At 43.1% G+C, this 18,910-nt stretch overlaps 1 protein-coding gene across 2 annotated transcripts in view; it reads right to left on the bottom strand.

Moving 5' to 3' along the window:
• The window catches only part of RCOR1 (REST corepressor 1), a 117,797-nt gene that overhangs the window by 42,479 nt on the left and 56,408 nt on the right, over nucleotides 1-18,910 (bottom strand). The window contains exon 3 of one of the 2 annotated variants that reach the window (XM_037130171.2): nucleotides 8,226-8,309. The exons of the other annotated variant lie outside the window; for it this stretch is intronic. Coding sequence (XP_036986066.2) covers nucleotides 8,226-8,309 — 84 coding nt within the window. The remainder of the gene's footprint in view (nucleotides 1-8,225; nucleotides 8,310-18,910) is intronic. 2 annotated transcript variants of the gene reach the window in all.

An 18,910-nucleotide genomic window follows, 5' to 3' on the forward strand; every position in this document is an offset into this window, starting at 1 on the left:
GCGCTGTCAGTAGGAACGTAACATGAAGCAGCTGCTGTGGAAACCGGCACGGTGGCCACTCAAAAAGACAGGCAGACAGAATGACCAGACCCGGAAATCTCACTTCCAGAGGTGCCTTCAGAGGAACCGAAAGCTGGCGCTTGAACAGGTGTCCACGCACCGGTGTTACTCACAGTAGCAAAAGGTGGTGACGACTGCAGTGTCCGTGGACAGGGTGATGACGGACACAGTGTGGTCTATGCATGTAATGGAGTATTATGTATCCAGAACAAGGAAGGCGAGTGTGGCAGGTTACGATGTGAAGAAAGCCTGAGGGAATTATTCGAAGTGAAATAAGTCAGCCAAACAAAACCAAAAATTGTAGGATGAGGGAGGGGTGAAGCTGTTACGGGTGCAGAGTCTGTTTTACAAGATGAACAGAGTCCGGAAAGTTGGTTACATAACCACGTGAATGTACATCATAACAGTGAACACAACACTTTCGGTTTAGGTGGTAAATTCTATATTGTATTTTACAATTAAAACACTTTTAAAATATTTTAACATAAAAGATGAATATACCCAGTGTTAAGGAGATTTTGGAAAGTAGACACACCAACTCTTTAGATGAAACATGAAAAAAATGTATAGAACTGAAATGTGTGCACCATTCGCCCTACAAAGCCCACTTCAGGGGTGTTCTCTGCAGCACTGTGTAGAAATGCTCGAACTACGACACACCCCCACTGTATGACCATTAAAGAAGACACGTTCGACCTGGCTGCTGTGACTCATGGATTTAGCGCCAGCCTGTGAATCAAAGGGTCGCTGGTTCGATTCCCAGTCAAGTCAGGGCACATGCCTGGGTTACAGGCCAGGTCCCTAGTATGGGGCATGTGAGAGACAACCATACATTGATGTTTCTCTCCCACTCTTTCTCCCTCCCTTCCCCTTTCTCTTAAAATAAAACAAAACTAGATAGATAGATAGATAGATAGATAGATAGATAGATAAAGAAAATAAGCTATATACCAATCAGAGGGGCCAAAATCCAAAACACTAAAAACAAACTTTAGTGGAGATGTGGAGCAAGAAACAGTTATCCATTGCTGGTAGGAATGCAAAATGACAGTCACTTCTGAAGACAGTTCCGCCATTTCTTTTTTTAAAATATATTCTATTGATTATGCCCTTACAGTTGTCCCATTTCCCCCCTTCCTTCCCCCCACCCTGTACACCCCTCCCCCACACTCTCCCCTTTAGTTTATGCCCACGTGTCTCAAGTTCTTTAGATTCTATATTTCCCCTACTATTCTTGCCCTCCCCCTATTTTCTACCTACCATCTATGCTACTTATTTTCTGTACCTTCTCTCCCCTTCTCCTTCTCCCACTTCCCTGTTGCTAACCCTCCATGTGATCTTCATTTCTATGGTTCTGCTCCTGATCTAGCTGTCCGTTTAGTTTGCTTTTGTTTTAGGTGTGGTTGTTTGTAACTGTGAGTTCGCTGTCCTTTCACTGTTCATATTTTTTATCTTCTTTTTCTTAGATAAGTCCCTTTAACATTTCATATTAAAGGGCTTGGTGATGATGAACTCCTTGAGTTTGATCTTATCTGAGAAGCACTTTATCTGCCCTTCCATTCTAAATGAAAGCTTTGCTGGATAGAGCAATCTTGGTTGTAGGTCTTTGGATTTCATGACTTGGAATACTTCTTTCCAGCCCCTTCTTGCCTGTAAGGTCTCTTTGCAGAAATCAGCTGACAGTCTGATGGGAACTCCTTTGTAGGTGACTGTCCCCTTATCTCTTGCTGCTTCTAGGATTCTCCCCTTCATTTTAATCTTGGCTAATATAATGATGATGTGCCTTGGTGTGTTCCTGCTTGGGTACAACTTCTTTGGGACTCTCTGAGCTTTCTGGACTTCCTGGAAGTCTGTTTCCTTTGCCAGATTGGGGAAGTTCTCCTTTATTATTTGTTCAAATAAGTTTTCCACTCATGGCTGTTCCTATTCCCCTTCTGGTACCCCTGTAATTCAGATGTTGGAACGTTTAAAGACATCCTGGAGGTTCCTAAGCCTCTCCTCATTTTTTTTGAATTCTTGTCTCTTCATTCTTTTCTGTTTGGTTGTTTCTTCCTTACTTCTGGTCCATTCCATTGATTTGGGTCTCAGTTTCCTTTCCATCACTATTGGTTCCCTATGTATTTTCCTTCATTTCACATAGTATAGGCTTCATTTGATCATCTAATTTGTGACTAAAATCAACCAGTTCTGTGAGCATCCTGATCACCAGTGTTTTGAACTGTGCATCTGATAGGTTGGCTATCTCTTGGTTGCTTGGAAACATTGACTCTGGGGCTTTGAGCTGTTCTTCTGCCTGAGCCATAATGTTTTGGTGTGTTCGTGCCTGTTATGTAGGACGGGCAGAGGCTTAGGTGTTCACCAGGGTGGGAGCACCCAGTCACTGGGTTGACTGCGGGCAGGGTCAGAGAGGGAGCAGTGGTGTTTGTTGGGCTCTGTCTCTTGGATTTCGGCCCCCTCTGCCACTTCTCACAAGCAAATTGGGCCCTTCTGGTGCTGGTTCCTGGGTGGGTGGGCTTGTGTACATTCTAGGACCCTGTGGGTCTCCCCAACAAACTCTCCTGTGAGGCTGAATGCCTGTCCTGGCACCTCAACCCCCAAAAGATTTTCCAATCAGTGCTTTTAGGTTTTATGTCCCATTGCTGGGGTGCTGGGTTGCATGGTCTGTCTCACTGACCCTTTTTGGACCTCCCTGGTTTATCTGCGTGCAAATGTGTGTCTGCGGTCAGCCAGCGCCTTGTGCACCCCACTGGGTCTGCTCGTGTTCTCCTCGTACCGTGTCTGCCAACCCCCACCTCCTCCTGCTGGGATCCCTCTCAGCTGGCCGCCGACTCCACCCCTCTTACCAGTCTGGATGAATGGTTCGTTGTTGTTGGACTTTGGTACAGTTCAATTTTCTGTCTGTTTTGGTTGTGCTTTTGTTTCTAAATCTTTGTTGTCCTTAAATTTGGTTGTGGGAGGAGGCACAGTACTTCCACCTATGCCTCCATCTTGTCCGGGAGTCCCAGTTTTGCCATTTCTTACAGAACTAAATGTACTCCCACAATACAATCCAGCAATCTGGCTCCTAGGTATTTATCTAAAGAGTTTTGAAGTCACGTCTACAAAACTCATCCCCATGTAAACACCCGCACACACATGTTTATGGCAGCTTCACTCATATCTGCCAACCCGCACGCACGTGTTTATGGCAGCTTCGCTCATATCTGCCACACCCGCACACACGTGTTTATGGCAGCTTCGCTCATATCTGCCAAAACGCAGAAGCAAACCAGACGCCCTTCGGTTTCTCTCACACATCAGTGTTTCTCTCCCTGTCCCCCCCTCTCTCCAGAAAGACTTTCAAAACCACAGAAAAACTTACAGAAGGTACTTACAACACGGAGTGAGCCGAACGCCGCCTCTACCACCTGAGCGACCGTGCCGTGCCAGTGCGCTGCTGGCACCCGCGAGCCACTCCGGTGAGGGACGTCCGGAGTGGGGGGGCCGTGCCAGTGTTGGGGAAGGGGGCGCATGGAAAGTCTCCATTCTTTCTGCTCCATTTGACTGTGAACCTAAAACTGCTCTAAAAATTAAACCTATTTTTTTAAAGAATAGAAAAAAAAAAAGAAATAATGTCTGTGTCCCTTGTCCTAGGGGTTTATCATAAGGAAGTAAGTGGTCACTATAGCTTTTTAAAAAAGAGTTTGAAAGAAAATTCTGAAAGATTTTAAGTATCTACCAATAGAAAATTTTGCTTGTTTTTATTAAAAAAAAAAAACAAGACTAAATTGTAATACACCCATATTTCTTAAAAACTAAGTAACTGTTTAAGTATATGAGGTCCGCGTGGCAAAAGTGCAGCCATTGTTAATATAACAAGAACAGTTTGCGTGACATCAATGTGACCTGGCAGCCAAGGAGAGTGAACTAGAATGTGCATATGTGAACAATGACACCTTCACTGTACTAGATGGTGTGGGTAATAGATGACATTGAGTGACCATGTATACTGTGTGGCCATCACATTCAAAATAACTGACTGAGTAGAACAACAAATCTGCATCCAATTTTGTGTTAAGCTTGAACAGTCCTCCGCACAAACTATTCTGATAATTCAGGCCACAGCTGTGGGCAAGTGGTGACTGGCAGCTTCATCAACACAATACGCCTGCTCATGCATCACATCTCGTACAGGGTTTTTTTGGTGAAACATCGGATCACCCAGGGGACTCAGCCCCCACACAGCTCAGATTTGGCACTCTGTGACCCCTGGATTTTCCTAAAACTAAAATCACCTTTGAAAGGGAAGAGATTTCAGACCATCAGTGACATTTAGGAAAATACAACAGGGCAGCTGGTGGCAACTGGGGGAACTGTGTCCTTACACAGTGCCTACAAAGTAGGCCCAAGGTGCCTACTTTGAAGGGGACTGAGGTACCATTGTCCTCTGCACAATGTTTCTTTTATCTTTTTCAATAAAATCTTTAAAAATAAATAAAAATAGTATGTATAAAAGCACTAGAAAAGCATATCTATTGTAAATAGTGACTATAAAAGGGCTTTAATCATCTATATTACACATTCTATATTGTTTGAAATTACCGCAATAGCATTTACTCTTATAAGCATAAAATAACTTTAACCCTCAGAGGCAGAACTCTAAACAGCTTCTTGAGAAGAAACACACAGAAAAGGCCAGGGACCTTGAAACATCCTTACACATCATAGATATTATTCCGAAATCTACACATGTACCCAATCAACTTCTATGTAGTGTCAGAACCAAACCAACATTAGACAACCGACACGTTCGTTCACATTCTTTCAAAATAAAGAAGGTGAGTAGAACAGGCTTCTTTCTGGCCTAAATACTGGGGACATGACAGATGTCAGACAACAAATCACGTGCGCTGGTCTGCATTCCCAGTGTACTCGCCGCTCACAGCCTGTGGTCGGACCGCCCGTCGAGGCCCCACACGCTGGCACCTACCGAGAGCAAGCTCACTCACAGCTGACCAGGCAAACAAGTTCCATCAGCCCACAGTTCTGTTCCTGAGGATAGATCCCAAGCAAACACTAAAAACACAATGAAACTGCAACAAATAAAACAGAGGACAAACCTCTGTGGTTGCGTTTACCACTGCAGCTTTTACAAAAGCAACGAATTAGAAGCAATCTAAATTTTCAATAGAAGAATGGTTAAATACACTGATACACCCATGTCATAGAACATTACACAATTATTATAATATATACATGAGGTTTTATCAACATGGGAAGCATGGGAAATGCTCAGGTCAATGTTCAGGAAGACAATACACAGACATATAAAGCAGGTCCTCAAACATCATTTTATTACAGTGTTGATGCAGGTGGCGGGGGTTAGAAACTGATTTCCAGTTGGGACCACTGTCCAAGGATTGTGTCCCCACGCCTGGGTGGCCTTTCTCTGGGTGCTCCGGTTCCCTCCCTCACCACAGAGCCGTGCATGGGAGATGACTAGTGTGTCTACACGGTTCAGTGTGAGTGTGTGAGTGTGTGTGACTGGCCCCGAGATGGGAGGGTTTCCTGTCCAGGGTGATCCTGCCCTGCACCCTAAGTCGTGGGAGAGGCTCCAGCCACCTGTGACCCTGAACTGGAATCAGCAGGTTAGAAAATCATCTTGTTTTTATTTATCTTTCTTAGATGTCTGTACAGCTCACATTTCAATGTTCAGCATTAGAAATGTTTCGAGTCTTCATTTAAAAGTTAAAACTGGAAACAGGCTATAGGAACTCACCTCTTATGTCAACGAGCCTAGGGTAACACTGGCTTTGTTATATTCTGTTGTTTCCCTTAAAGTTGCAGATTCCAGGAACCTACTGCCACTGTTAAGTGAGGGCTTACTGTACACACACACATATATACAAACACCACCATCTTACTCACATAAATATGCACAGAGCAGGGGGAAGGGGTTGGGAAAACATCCCAAAATACTCAACAGTTACCTCTGTACAATGGAATAATGAGTGCACTGTTTCTTTATGCTTTTCTGTGTCTTGTGAACTTTTGACAATATATATAAATAATACTTTCAGATTGATTTTTATAGCTTTAACCATTACAGGCAGGACTTATATTAAAACTGCAAATTTACTTTGGGCAATAACATTAATTAAAAATCTATTAACTTGTCATATTCTGCTCTTTTCTTCTAGGGCTACAAAAAATAAGACAACACTAAAATTAAATTCTGGCTCCAAAGATGCCGACAGGTAATACAATAGCAGGAGGCACTAATACAGTCTTGATCTGTAATAACAGAATCGTGGCTGAAATGTAGAGAAAACACTTAATGAATTCAACCCTCTTGAGAGAGGTGTTTAGCACGCCGGCCGAGGGGAAGAGTCAGCAGACCCGGACCGGCTCCTCCACGCACTGTTAGCTCCCCAACCTCTCTGAATAGCGGAATGCCATCTACAAAGTAGGGACAAAAACCTCCTCTTGGGTTATTGTGAGGACTGAGTAACACAGGAGCACCGAAAGCACTTTAGTATGATGCTTGGCAAAAAGGCTCAACAAATGCTAACTATTTCCATTCTGGCCACCATAATTTAAAATGGGTATTGTAACCAATTGCAATATATCCAGGAGGGCAACAGAGATGAAGAGAGACCCCAAGCAAACCGTCTAATAACCCTGAGGCAGGTTTAACCTGGGACGGGACAGCAGAGGAGGTGGGATGACATCTCAAAGACGCAGATGGGGCAGACTTACTCAGCAGAGTTAGGGAAACCGCCCTCCAGGCGGGCGGACTCTCAGCGCTCTGTTAGGAAGAACATGTCCGCACGTGGAAGAGGTCACTTTTGTAACCTGCTACAAGTGCTCAGAGGAGGCCCGGGGATACTCTAAATGTCCTCCCCAGCACAGTGAAGGCGTCGGAGACCCTGCCACCCTGCCACCACTCTGCTCTCCATCACAGACTCATCGAGCAACAGTCTGAAGGAGGCAAAATTAAGGCGTTCTTAAAATCAGACTATACTGAGATTATTGTTACTAAATTTAGCATTACAAAGAGTAGCTGAATTTCCCATGTTCCATGGAAGGTACTGTACCAAAGAAGTATCCTTCCTGGCCAAAACTGAACATGTTTCTTTACCATATGAGCTCTTTGCATCTTAAAATGCTCACACGGACATTGAGCATACAAGAGGGGGCGTTTCACACGCACAGTCTTCAGGCGCGTTGGAGTGACCTGCCAACAGCACTTCAACACTGCACGACCGACGTGGGCTTCTGATCAAAGCCTTCCGGCCGCCACCCACAACCTAACTGTTTTCTGCCGGACATTTGCCACTGGTGGCTTTTTAAAATAAAGCCCTGACACGAGCAGTGATCACTGACTTTGGGGGCAGGGGTGAGGATCGAAGACCCTTTAGAAAATCCTTTCTCCAGAAAAATGCACATATACCAAAAAACTTTGCATGTGAGTTTCCAAGTTCACAAATCACCATTAGTTCTATCCACACAACCCTGCTAAAAAATCCTCAAAAGGGAATTTGGTTTTTCTTCTCTCTTTTAAGTTATGAAGAAAATAAAAACTAAAAATGGCAAAGACTCTAGTAATATATTAGATACAAAATTATTTCAGCAGAGGAGGCACAAAGCTGAAAAGGCTAACTCTACAAATACAACTAGTACTAATAGCTTTAGAACCCCTCTCCCTCCCCCACAAATCCAAGTTAGCTCAGAATATTCATCCTAGTAAGATTTTAAATACATGAAATAAATAGCCAATTCTGAAGCTTTATTTTTGGTGAGGCTAAAGTCTTGTATTATACATAATGCACATTTGACCTTGGTAGTCTTTCGAATTAGAAATCTGTTCAACTCGCCATCTTCATAAATCTGCAAATCCCTAGCTGCACTATAACCTCCCTTCCACTCTCTGCCTTTCCTCCTACTTACTTCAGTATTTGCCTGTATAGCATTTTGGAAAAAGTAGATTGTATAACCGCAGATTAAAAATCTTTCAAACATCATGACAGGCCACAGTAAAGAAATACACACTTTCACATTCTTGTAATTATTCGTTTAAAAAATGTAAGAGAAATGTAATACATGTAGGGACTTTTAGCTATGAAGCTTCTTTAAAATTTTGTATAAGGTAATAAAGTAAAAAATAAACGTGCTCTAAAACTTACGTTTTGCTTCTGATAGATTCTGATTAGGTGACCAGACCAGCATGCCAAGATTGTCTCGTTCTTGACTGCGTCTTGCTAATTTGGCTTGGTAGAAATAAAAAAGAAAATTCTTATTATAACTTAGCAGACACATGAAGCAATGAGCAACAACACCGCACCGGTCTTTTAACCTGAAAACATGACGCCATCACCCACCCTTTACTGAAACCTGCCCCAGTGCCGCCCGCTCACCCCCATCAGGTGACGATGGCAGCGGAGGAGGCTCCGAGGTTTCCTGAAACATTTCTACCTCTAAGTATTTTCCTACTTTACTGTTCCTTACTTCATAGACAGGTACGTGTGTGGTGGGCATAATTATCATTCTTACACCATCACACTGTCAGGTCACTCAGCTCTAAGGAGCGTCGCAGAGTCATCTACGCACTACGGACCATGATGCTCTGCTTTCAGACATGGGGCATCCAAAAGGGGAACCGCCTGTGGCAAGATGCTCAAAGATTCTTTCAAAATATGAACCCTTCAGGTGTGCTCAGAATACCTTACCCTTCCCTGCCAGAGTAACTTTTCATGACTCAACAGCAGGAACCCACAGATTTTTCAACAACTTTATAAAGAATCCAACCGTACCCCCCCCCCTTCTAGATAATAAATAAAATCTTTAAAAAAAAATAAAAATAAAAAAAAATAAAGAATAACCATTAAAAAGATTTAACTTGAAAGGAAACTTCCAAAGTGCATTCAATTTCTTAAAAATCTTTGATACAAAATAGGAGGCCAACAGGTTTACAAGTGCCACAAAAAAGAAGGAAATGTTGCCATCTGTGAACACACGGGTAGACCTAGAGGATGTTATGTTAAGTGACAGAGAAAGACAAATACCATATGATTTCACTTGCATGTAGAATCTTAAAAAACAAGCCCTGGCTGGTGTAGCTCAGTGGATTGAGCACGGGCCTGCGAACCACACAATTGCGGTTCGATTCCCAGTCAGGGCACATGCCTGGGTCGCAGGCCAGTTCCCAGCAGAGGACTCATGAGAGGCAACCATACATTGCTATTTCTCTCCTTCCCTTCCTCTCTAAAGATAAATAAATAAAGTCTTTAAAAAAAAAGACAAATGAAACAGAAACAAACTCCAACACAGAGGCCAGTTTGATAACTGCAAAAGAGAAGGGGCTGGAGGGGCTGGGGGAGAGGTTAAGAAGCACAAATCGCTGGTTATGAAGAGTAACAGGAGGTGAAGCACAGCGCATGGAACACGGTCAGTAACACTGTCATGGCGGTGGTGCCAGGAGGGCATCAGACTTACTGAGGTGATTACTTTGTAAGCTACATAAATGTCTAACAACATAGCTGTACACCTGAAACTAACATAAGAAGTATGTAAACTAACAAAAAATTTTTTAATTATTTAGAAATTTAAATTTGGATTGCAAATTAAAACCACATGAGATATCACAGCATACCCATTACAAAAGTATACCATTAAAAAGACTGACAACACCAAGGTCTGGCAATAATGTGGAGGAACCGGAACTCTCACGCACTGCTGGTGGGAATGGAAAACGGTGCTATGACTTTAGGGCGACATTCTGGCAATTTCCTAAAATGTGGTGTGCTGTATCCACTCAGTGAAATAAAACTCAGCAATGAAAAAGAATGAACTACTTAAGTATAAAACACAAATGAACCTCAACACAATTACCCTGAGGGAAAGAGTTGCAAATACGAAAGGGAGAGGCCAGAAAGAATTCTTTGGTGCTGGGGAAAAATGGATGGTAACCGTATGAAAGCACAGTTTTCAACAGAAAAGGGCACAGACGTGTGTACATGTGTCTGCACGCACACGTATGCACATTTATTTCCCAGCCCCGCCCACTGAGAGGGGCTTTGATGCAATGACAACCCGCAATGCTCGCACACATCTAGCTCCCAGATCCTGGTTCCTACCTGCCATTCACCAGTGGAAGAATCGAAGTGTCCGTGGAGAAGTGGTTGACTGCAGGGCTCAGAGAGGAAATGTGTAAGAGGACCTGGAGTATCTTGTTATGCCAGAAGGTAAGAAAGTGTTCAAAGAAAAACAGGATCTTTGTTCTACTGACCAGACCTGAAACAATTTGCTCAACAAATAAATGACAGTAATAACCTAACAATCTGAGTCCATACTGATATAAACAGACAAAAAGAGAGATTGAGGGGGAAATCAAACAGGGCCAGAATAGCCAGGTCAAAGCTGGAAGGCTCACACCACTCTATTCGAAGGATTTCTACATATAAAGGTACAGTATTCAGAACAGTGTGGTACTGGCAGCAGGCCAGACGCACAGAGGGACGAACACGACAGTGCAGACACAGACGCAGACATTCAGGGTCAGCCAAGTGAACTCTTCGCATGTACAAAGACAGTGATCCTCCATCTATACCTCACGCCTAATCAAATTAAAACAATCTCAGATATAAAAATAAAACCACAAGTATAAAACTTTTAGAAAAAACATGAAAAAACCTTCATGAACTTGAGTTCAGGAAAAGATTTTTCAGACATGGCACCAATGGTATAATCTATAAAAGTTTAAAAAAATTGTAAATTGAGCTTAATCAAAACTTTGAAACTCTTGCTCTGCTAAAGACACTCTTAAGAGAAAGTAAAGACTGTGAGAAAATATTTCTAAGTCATATATCTGACAAGTTGTTTCCAGAGTATACAGAGAACTTTTAAAAACTCAGTAATGACAATTTTTAAAAAGTAAGTGAAGATTTGAACAACCACCTCGCTGAAGAAGATACAGAGAGGGCGTAAAAGCACATGAGAAGCCCCTCGCCACCACTGGCCAGTGGGGAAAAGCAATGAAAGTTATGATGAGAAGCCAACACACGGCACACCTGTACGCACATGTAAAGTGAAAGAAGCGGCTAACCCCGAGTACTGACAAATACTAGGAGCAACTAAACTCTCCGAGTGCTGGAGCAAACACAGAACAACGAGGCCACTCGGAAAGGCTTCCCATAAAGGTCTGTGTAACAAATGGCCGACCCAACAACCCCACTCTTCGGTACACAACCTATGGAATTAACCCATGCTTACAACAAAGCTTGCATGATTTATTATTATAGCAGCTTTATTCACAACCAACAAAATCCGGAGAGAAAAAACACATCGTCCCGGATGGGCAGCGCAGCAGGTCAGAGCGTTGTCCAGATGCACTGAGGTTGCGGGTTCAACTGGGGCACTACGACAATCAACCAATGAATGCATCAATGGAAAACAAACCCACGTTTTCTCCTCCTCTCCCTTCCTCCCTCCCCCTCTCTCGAATCAATTTTTAAAATTTATAAAAGAAGAAAACAATAAATGTCCTACAAGGAGTAAAGATAAACTGTGGTGCATCTATACACTGGAATGAACACTACACAGCAATAAAAATAAATAAACCACTGACACGAGAAACAACATAGCCTTATCCCCAAAACACAGGGAAAACCCCAGTCAATCCTAGACAAGGTTCCATGTCGTGTGAACCCATTTCTGTGACACTCGGGAACAACAGACACTACAGGGTGAGGGAACGGACCGATGTTCCGAGGGGAAGAGGAGGAGGAGGAAGGGTAAGAATGGCACGAGGTGAGCTTCTGAGGACGTGGCACTGCTCCCTACTCCAGCTTGTGCTGGGCGCACCAAAAGCCGGTCCATTTTGCTGTGTGTAAATTAAAGACTATAGAGACGATGAAAATAAATTAATGCCATTCATTTCCGGATAGATACTGATTATTTGCTGAAGGTGGTAACTCTGAGGATGCTCTCCTTGTTTAAAAAGAAATTACCAAGTGTTAAAAACCTTAACCAAATAGGCACTGCTGGTGGGACTGGGAACTGCCACAGCCGCTGTGGAAAACAGGAGGAGAGATCTCAAAAAATAAAAAATAAAGGGAGCATTTGACATCTTGCTCCTTAGCATATGTCCTCAGACTGACTCAAATTAATTTTTTATAAAAATTCCACCGCAAAACGCCCTAGCTGGTGTGGCTCAGTGGACTGAGTGCTGGCTTGTGAACCAAAGGGTTGCTGGTTCAATTCCCAGTCAGGGCACATGCCTGGGTTGCGGGCCACGTCCCCTGTGCGGAGGGGGGTTTCGAGAGGCAACCACATGCTGATGTTTCTATCCCTCTTTCTCCCTCCTTTCCCCTCTCTCTAAAAATAAATAAAATCTTTTTTAAAACTTCAAAAGAATAAAGAAAAAGGAAAAATACAGCTGCCATATGACATAGAAATCCCACTTCTGGGTATTTATCCAAAGAAATCTAATACACTAATCTGAAAAAATACATGCATCCTTATGTCCGCTGAAGCATTATTTACAACAGCCAAGATTATAGAAACAACCTAGGTGTCCATCAACAGAAGAATGGATAAAGAAGAAAGATGTGGTCCATACACACCATGGAATATAACTCAGCCACTAAAAAAAGAATAAAATCTTACCATTGTGACATGGATGAACCTAGAGGGTATTATGCTAAGTGAAATAAGGCAGACAGAGAAAAACAAATAACATATGGTTTCACTTATACATGGAATCTAAAGAAAATAAATGAACAAACAAAACAGAAACAGACTCAGACACAGAGAACAAACTGACGGTCACCAGATGGGAAGGGGGCTGGGGAGCTGGGTGAAGAAAGCGAAGGGATTAAGAAGCACAAATTGGGCCCTGGCTGGTGTAGCTCAGTGAATTGAGCGCGGGCCTGCAAACCAGATAATCGCGGTTCGATTCCCAGTCAGGGCAGATGCCTGGGTTGCAGGCTGGTTCCCTGCAGGCCAGTCTCCAGCAGGGGGCGCACAAAAGGCAACCATACACTGATGTTTCTCTCCCTCTCTCCTTCCGCCCTTCCCGTCTAAAGATAAATGAATAAATAAATATTAAAAAAAAAAAAGAAGCACAAATTGGCAGTCACAAAACATTGACTGGGATGTAAAGTACAGTATGAAGAATATAGTCATTAATATAATGAGTTGTGCCAGGTGGGTACTAGACTTTTCGGGGAGATCACTTAGTAGGTCACGTAAATCTCTACCACAATGCAGTAAACCAGAAAACAATATATGTCAACTGCAACTGAAAACAAAAAAGCTTAAAAAATAAACCCAGCCCTGGCTGGTGTAGCTCAGTGGATTGAGCACAGGCTGAGAACCAAAGAGTCGCTGGTTCGATTCCCAGTCAGGGCACGTGCCTGGGTTGCTGGCCAGGTGCCCCATGAGGGCCACGTGAGAGGCCACCACACACTGATGTTTCTCTCTCTCCCTCCCTTCCCCTCTCTCTAAAAAAATTAATAAAAGTTAAAATAATAATAATAATAATAATGAAATAAATAAATAAATAAATAACCCCAGACCTAGCCGGCAGTAAGAGGGATGACGAGGCAATGGAAGTGACCGACCCTCGTCAGGAGAGAGAGGGAGCCGCACCCACACCCCCAGCGGGAATGTGCTTTCACAAGGACTTCACAGGGACGCTGGCCGTGCGCAACGCAGCTGAGTATGGATACCCAGACCTCCACCTCTAAAAAGAATATGCACACAACAGTCACATTTTTCAAACTCAGGTCAGACCTATTAAAATTAATTTATGGGTCCTGACCAGCACTTAAAAAAACCAAACCAACCCAGAATGTTGTTTAATTAAGTACATGTTTAAACTACTGGTGGAGATTTTTTAAAGTTTAAAAGTCCCTGCCTGTAAAGACTCTACGTAAGATGCACGAGGAGGAAGATGAGGAGCTGTTCCGGGTGTCAACTTGGGTGAGTTAGAGATTGTAATCAGTCATTTCATCAAACCCTACCTGACCCGGGTGTTGCTGTGAAGGCATTCAGTAGCTGTGGTTAACAACTATAATCAACTAAATTGAAGTAAAGCATCTCCATGATATGGGTGGACCCCATCTAATCAACTGAAGGCCTCAAGAGAAAAACATGCCATTTCCTACAAGAAACTGTGCCCCAGACAGAAGCCTCAACTCCCCACCCTGCAGAACAGCCCTACAGATTTCGGACTTGCTGGGCACTCACAACACGCAAGCCAACTCCTTCTAAGTATCTAAATAAACAGACGAACACCCCTCTCAGTTCTCTTCTCCGAAAAATACTGCCTGATATGGACTGCTACCTGCTAGCACAACGCTGTTTATCCTACTGAAACCCAGGAAAACCTTAAACATCCGTGAACAGAAACTGACTAAACCATGGCATGTGCATTCAAAGGACTTAAATACAGAAAATCAGATTTACCAGATCCACAGACGGCAATGATTTCTATTACAAAAAAAGAAATTAAAGGAAATGTATGATACCATACTATAAATATTAAAAATATAAAAAGGAAGCTACATGTTATTAGGGTTTACATTTAAAGTATAAAACATGCACAATAAAGAATAAAGGACCCTGGCTGGTGTGGCTCAGTTGGTTGGAGCATCGCCCCATAAACCAAATGGTGGCAGGTTCAATCCCTGGTCAGGGCGCATGTGAGAAGACAACTAACTGATGTTTCCCTTTCCCATCAAGGTTTTTCTCTCTCTGTCCCTCTTAAGGCAATAAAAAAAAAAAAAAAGAAGTCCTCAGGTGAGAATTAAAAAAAATTTTTTTTAAAGAATAAAAGCCTCCCTGGATGGTGTGGCTCAGTGGACTGAGTGCTGGCTTTCGAACCAAAGGGTCATCAGTCAGATTCCCAGTCAGGGCGCGTGCCTGGGTTGCAGGCCAAGTCCCCAGTGTGAGGCGTGCAAGAGGCAACCACACACTGATGTTTTTCACCCTCTCTGTTTCCCTACCCTTCTCTCTCTCTAAAAATAAATAAAATCTTTTTTAAAAAAAGAGAATAAAAGCCACCCTAAGAGGAGCTATCTTACTTTGGCTATCATCTATAATGCTTCATTACCGTCTGCAAATCTGGGTAGTAAGTAGGAAAATAATATTTTCTGTAGTTTCTATGTCATATAATTTCAAAACTTTAAAAAAACATATTTTATCAATTATGCTATTATAGTTGTCCCATTTTCCCCCTTCATTCCCCTCCACCCTACACGCCCCCTCCGCCTCACATTCCCCCTTTAGTTCGTATCCATGTGTCATAAGTTCTTTAGCTTCTACATTTCCCACACCACTCTTGCCTTCCCCCGTCTGTTTTCTCCTCACCGTCTAGGCTACTTATTCTCTGTACCTTCTCCCGCCCCTCCTCCTCCCACTCCCCTGTTGCTAACCTTCCCCATTATCTCCATTTCTGTGGCTTTGTTCCTGATCTAGCTGTCTGTTTAGTTTGCCTTTATTTAGGTGTGGTTGTTAATATCTGTGAGTTTGATGTGTTTTTACTATATATGGTTTTTATCTTTTTCTTAGATAAGTCCCTTTAACATTTCATATAATAAGGGCTTGGTGATGATGAACTCCTTTAACTTGACCTTATCTGAAAAGCACTTTATCTGCCCTTTCATTCTAAATGAAAGCTTTGCTGAATAGAGCAGTCTTGATTGTAGGTCCTTGCCTTTCATGACTTCGAATACTTCTTTCCAGCTCCTTCTTGCCTATAAGGTCTCTTTTGAGAAATCAGTTGACAGTCTGATGGGAACTCCTTTGTAGGTGACTGTCCCCTTATCTCTTCCTGCTTCTAGAATCCTCTCCTTCATTTTAATCTTGGCTAATGTAATTATGATGTGCCTTGGTGTGTTCCTTCTTGGGTCCAAATTCTTTGCGACTCTCTGAGCTTCCTGGATTTCCTGGAAGTCTATTTCCTTTGCCAGATTGGGGAAATTCTGTATTATTATTTGTTCCTTTATTATTTGTTCCTTCATTTCACTTAGTGAAGCCTTCATTTTTTCATCTACTTTGTGACCAAATTCAACCAGTTCTGTGAGCATCCTGATCACCAGTGCTTGGAACTGGGCATCTGATAGGGTGGCTATCTCTTGGTCACTTAGTTGTATTTGTTCTGGACCTTTGATCTGTTCTTTTGTTTGGCCCCCCCCCCCTTTTTTTTGGTCTTGGCACACCTGTTACTTAGTGAGTGGTGGAGTCTTAGGTGTTCACCAGGGCAGGTCAACTCAGTTGCTGGGTTGTGACACCATATGTGGGGCAGGGGTCTGAGAGGGAATAGCGGCGCTTGCTCTCCTCTCTGCTGAATTTCAGTCCCTTCCGCCGCTTCCCCCAAGCAAACTGGGCCCTTCTGGTGCCGATTCCCGGGTGGGTGGGCTTCTGGACGTGCTAGTAGGACCCTGTGAGTCTCTCTAATGAACTCTCCTGTAAGGCTGAGAGTCTCTCCTGGCACCTGAACCCCCACAGATGTTTTCAATCGGTGTTTTGAGGCTTTATTTCCCCTCACTGGAGCCCTGGATTGTGCAGTCTGTCCCGCTACCCAGTTTCGCCTGGTTTATCTGCGCACTAAAGTATGGCCACCCGGTCAGCCGCCTTGCGTGCCTCGCTGGATCTGCCCGCTGCCACTCCATGCCAGCATCTGCCAGCTGCTGCCACCCAGGGTCCACCCACTTTTGTCTTGTGCACCTGGGGTCCTCAAGCCACTGCTCTTTTTGCCACCACCCCTCTCTGCCTGGCTGCCCAACTCCACCCTCCAACCAGTCTGGATGAATGTGTCTATTTTATCTCCTTGGATGTCTGACTTATGTGCAGTTCAATTTTGTGTCAGTTCTTTTTTTTGCTTCTGTATTTTTGTTGTTCTTATTTTGGTTGTTTGAGGAGGCACAGTGTGTGTCTACCTATGCCTCCATCTTGGCCAGAGGTCCTCAAAACATTTTTTTTAATTAAAAAGAATATGTGATATGATGTTACCTAATAAAGTATCTGTGTTTTAATTTAAAATAATCTTGTCTCATAGTAAACAAATTACTCTTCAAGCATATTTTCTGTTCTGCCCTGAAACCATCAATTTGTTTGTTTGTTTTTAATATTTTATTTATTTATTTTTAGACAAAGGGGAAAGGAGGGAGAAAGAGAAGAAAAACTGTGTAGTTGCCTCTTGCACGTCCCCTACTGGGGACTTGACCCACAACCCTGGCATGTGCCCTGACTGGGAACTGAACTGGCGACCATTTGGTTCACAGGTCTGCACTCAGTCCACTGAGCCACACCAGCCAGGGCTGAATTAGTTATTTCTTATTCTGAATATTGTATTTGTCAACTGTCTGAAACCAAAGCAACATGTTTACACTTACATTTTATATTCCCTCTGACAGTATATGTGGGTTCCAATTTCTCCACATCTTCACTGATACTTGTTATTATTTGACTTTTTTATTCTAGCCAGTGGGTGTAAACTGGTGTCTCACTCTGGTTTTGATTTGCATTTGTCTGATGACTAATGATGCTGAGCATATTTGATATGCTTACTGGCCATCTGCACACATTCTTTGAAGAAATGTCTATTTCAAGTCTGTTGCCTACTTGTGAATCAGAATACTTGACTAGAATGATGAGACTGTAAAATGGTGTCTCGACTTTGGACAACAGTCTAGCACTTCTTCCAAAGGTTAAACAGAGTTACCGAATAACCAAGCAATTCCATTCCTAGGTATGCAGCAATGAGAAAAGAAAGCGTATGTTCACATAAAAGCCTGTCCACAAATGTTTAGAGCAGCATTATGTTAACAGCCAAGAAGTGGAAACAAGCCAAGTGTCCATCGACTGATGAATGAATACACAGCATATACAATATAGCCACATGATGGAATATTATACCACCACAAAAAGAAATTTAGTGCTAATCATGCTCAGTATAGATGAGCTGATAACGTTACGCCTCGTGAAAGCAGCTAGTCACACTCTCTCACACACACACACACACACACACAACGATTCCATTTATATGAAATGTCTAGTATAGGCGACTCCACAGACACAGATAACACAGGTTAGTGGTTGCCTGCAGGTGTGGGGTGTTTTGGGAAAATGGGGAGTGACAGCTAACAGGTATGGGATTTCCTTTTTTTTAAAATTCTCACCTGAAGATATGTTTATTGATTTGAGAGAGGAAAAACACTGATATGAGAAACATCGATCAGTTGCCTCCCACACTCACCCCAAACCAGGGGCGTGTAACAACTCAAGTTACACGCCCTGACCAGGGATCAAACTGGCAGCATTTTGGTGACTGGGATGATGCTCTAACCCAGTGAGCCACCCAGCCAGGGAGGAAACAAGGTTTCTTTATGGGATGACGAGAACAGTCTGAAACTGACTGTGGTGGCGGTTGCACAACTTGGTGAACACACTAAAAACCACTGAACTGTGTGTTTTAAACACCTGAACTAAGTGGGGGTGGAGAGAGTAACTTGACCGTGGAGAAACCTGACAAATGCCACCTCAGCCAGTGGTGACAGTCCCCATCAAAAGTGACTGTGCTGCATTGATAGTTTCTACCCTTGATGTGATGAGAGTGGCAAGTCACCTTCATAGTCTTCCTCCCAAAACCCCCAGTCCCAACTGAAGAACACTACAAAAACCCTGACTAGTAGCCCTCAGAACTGCTGAAGCCATAGGAAATAAGGTAACTGTTAAGAAACCATCACGGCCAAGAGCTGCCGACTGAGACACAGCAACTGAACATGGCATGTACCTTGGATGGGATCCTGGAACAGGAAAAGAACATTATGTGAAAACTAAGGAGGTCTGAATGAACGATGGCTCC

Source organism: Artibeus jamaicensis, unplaced genomic scaffold (assembly GCF_021234435.1).
Source record: "Artibeus jamaicensis isolate MK-2021 breed Jamaican fruit bat unplaced genomic scaffold, CSHL_Jam_final contig_444, whole genome shotgun sequence".
NCBI lineage: Eukaryota > Metazoa > Chordata > Mammalia > Chiroptera > Phyllostomidae > Artibeus > Artibeus jamaicensis.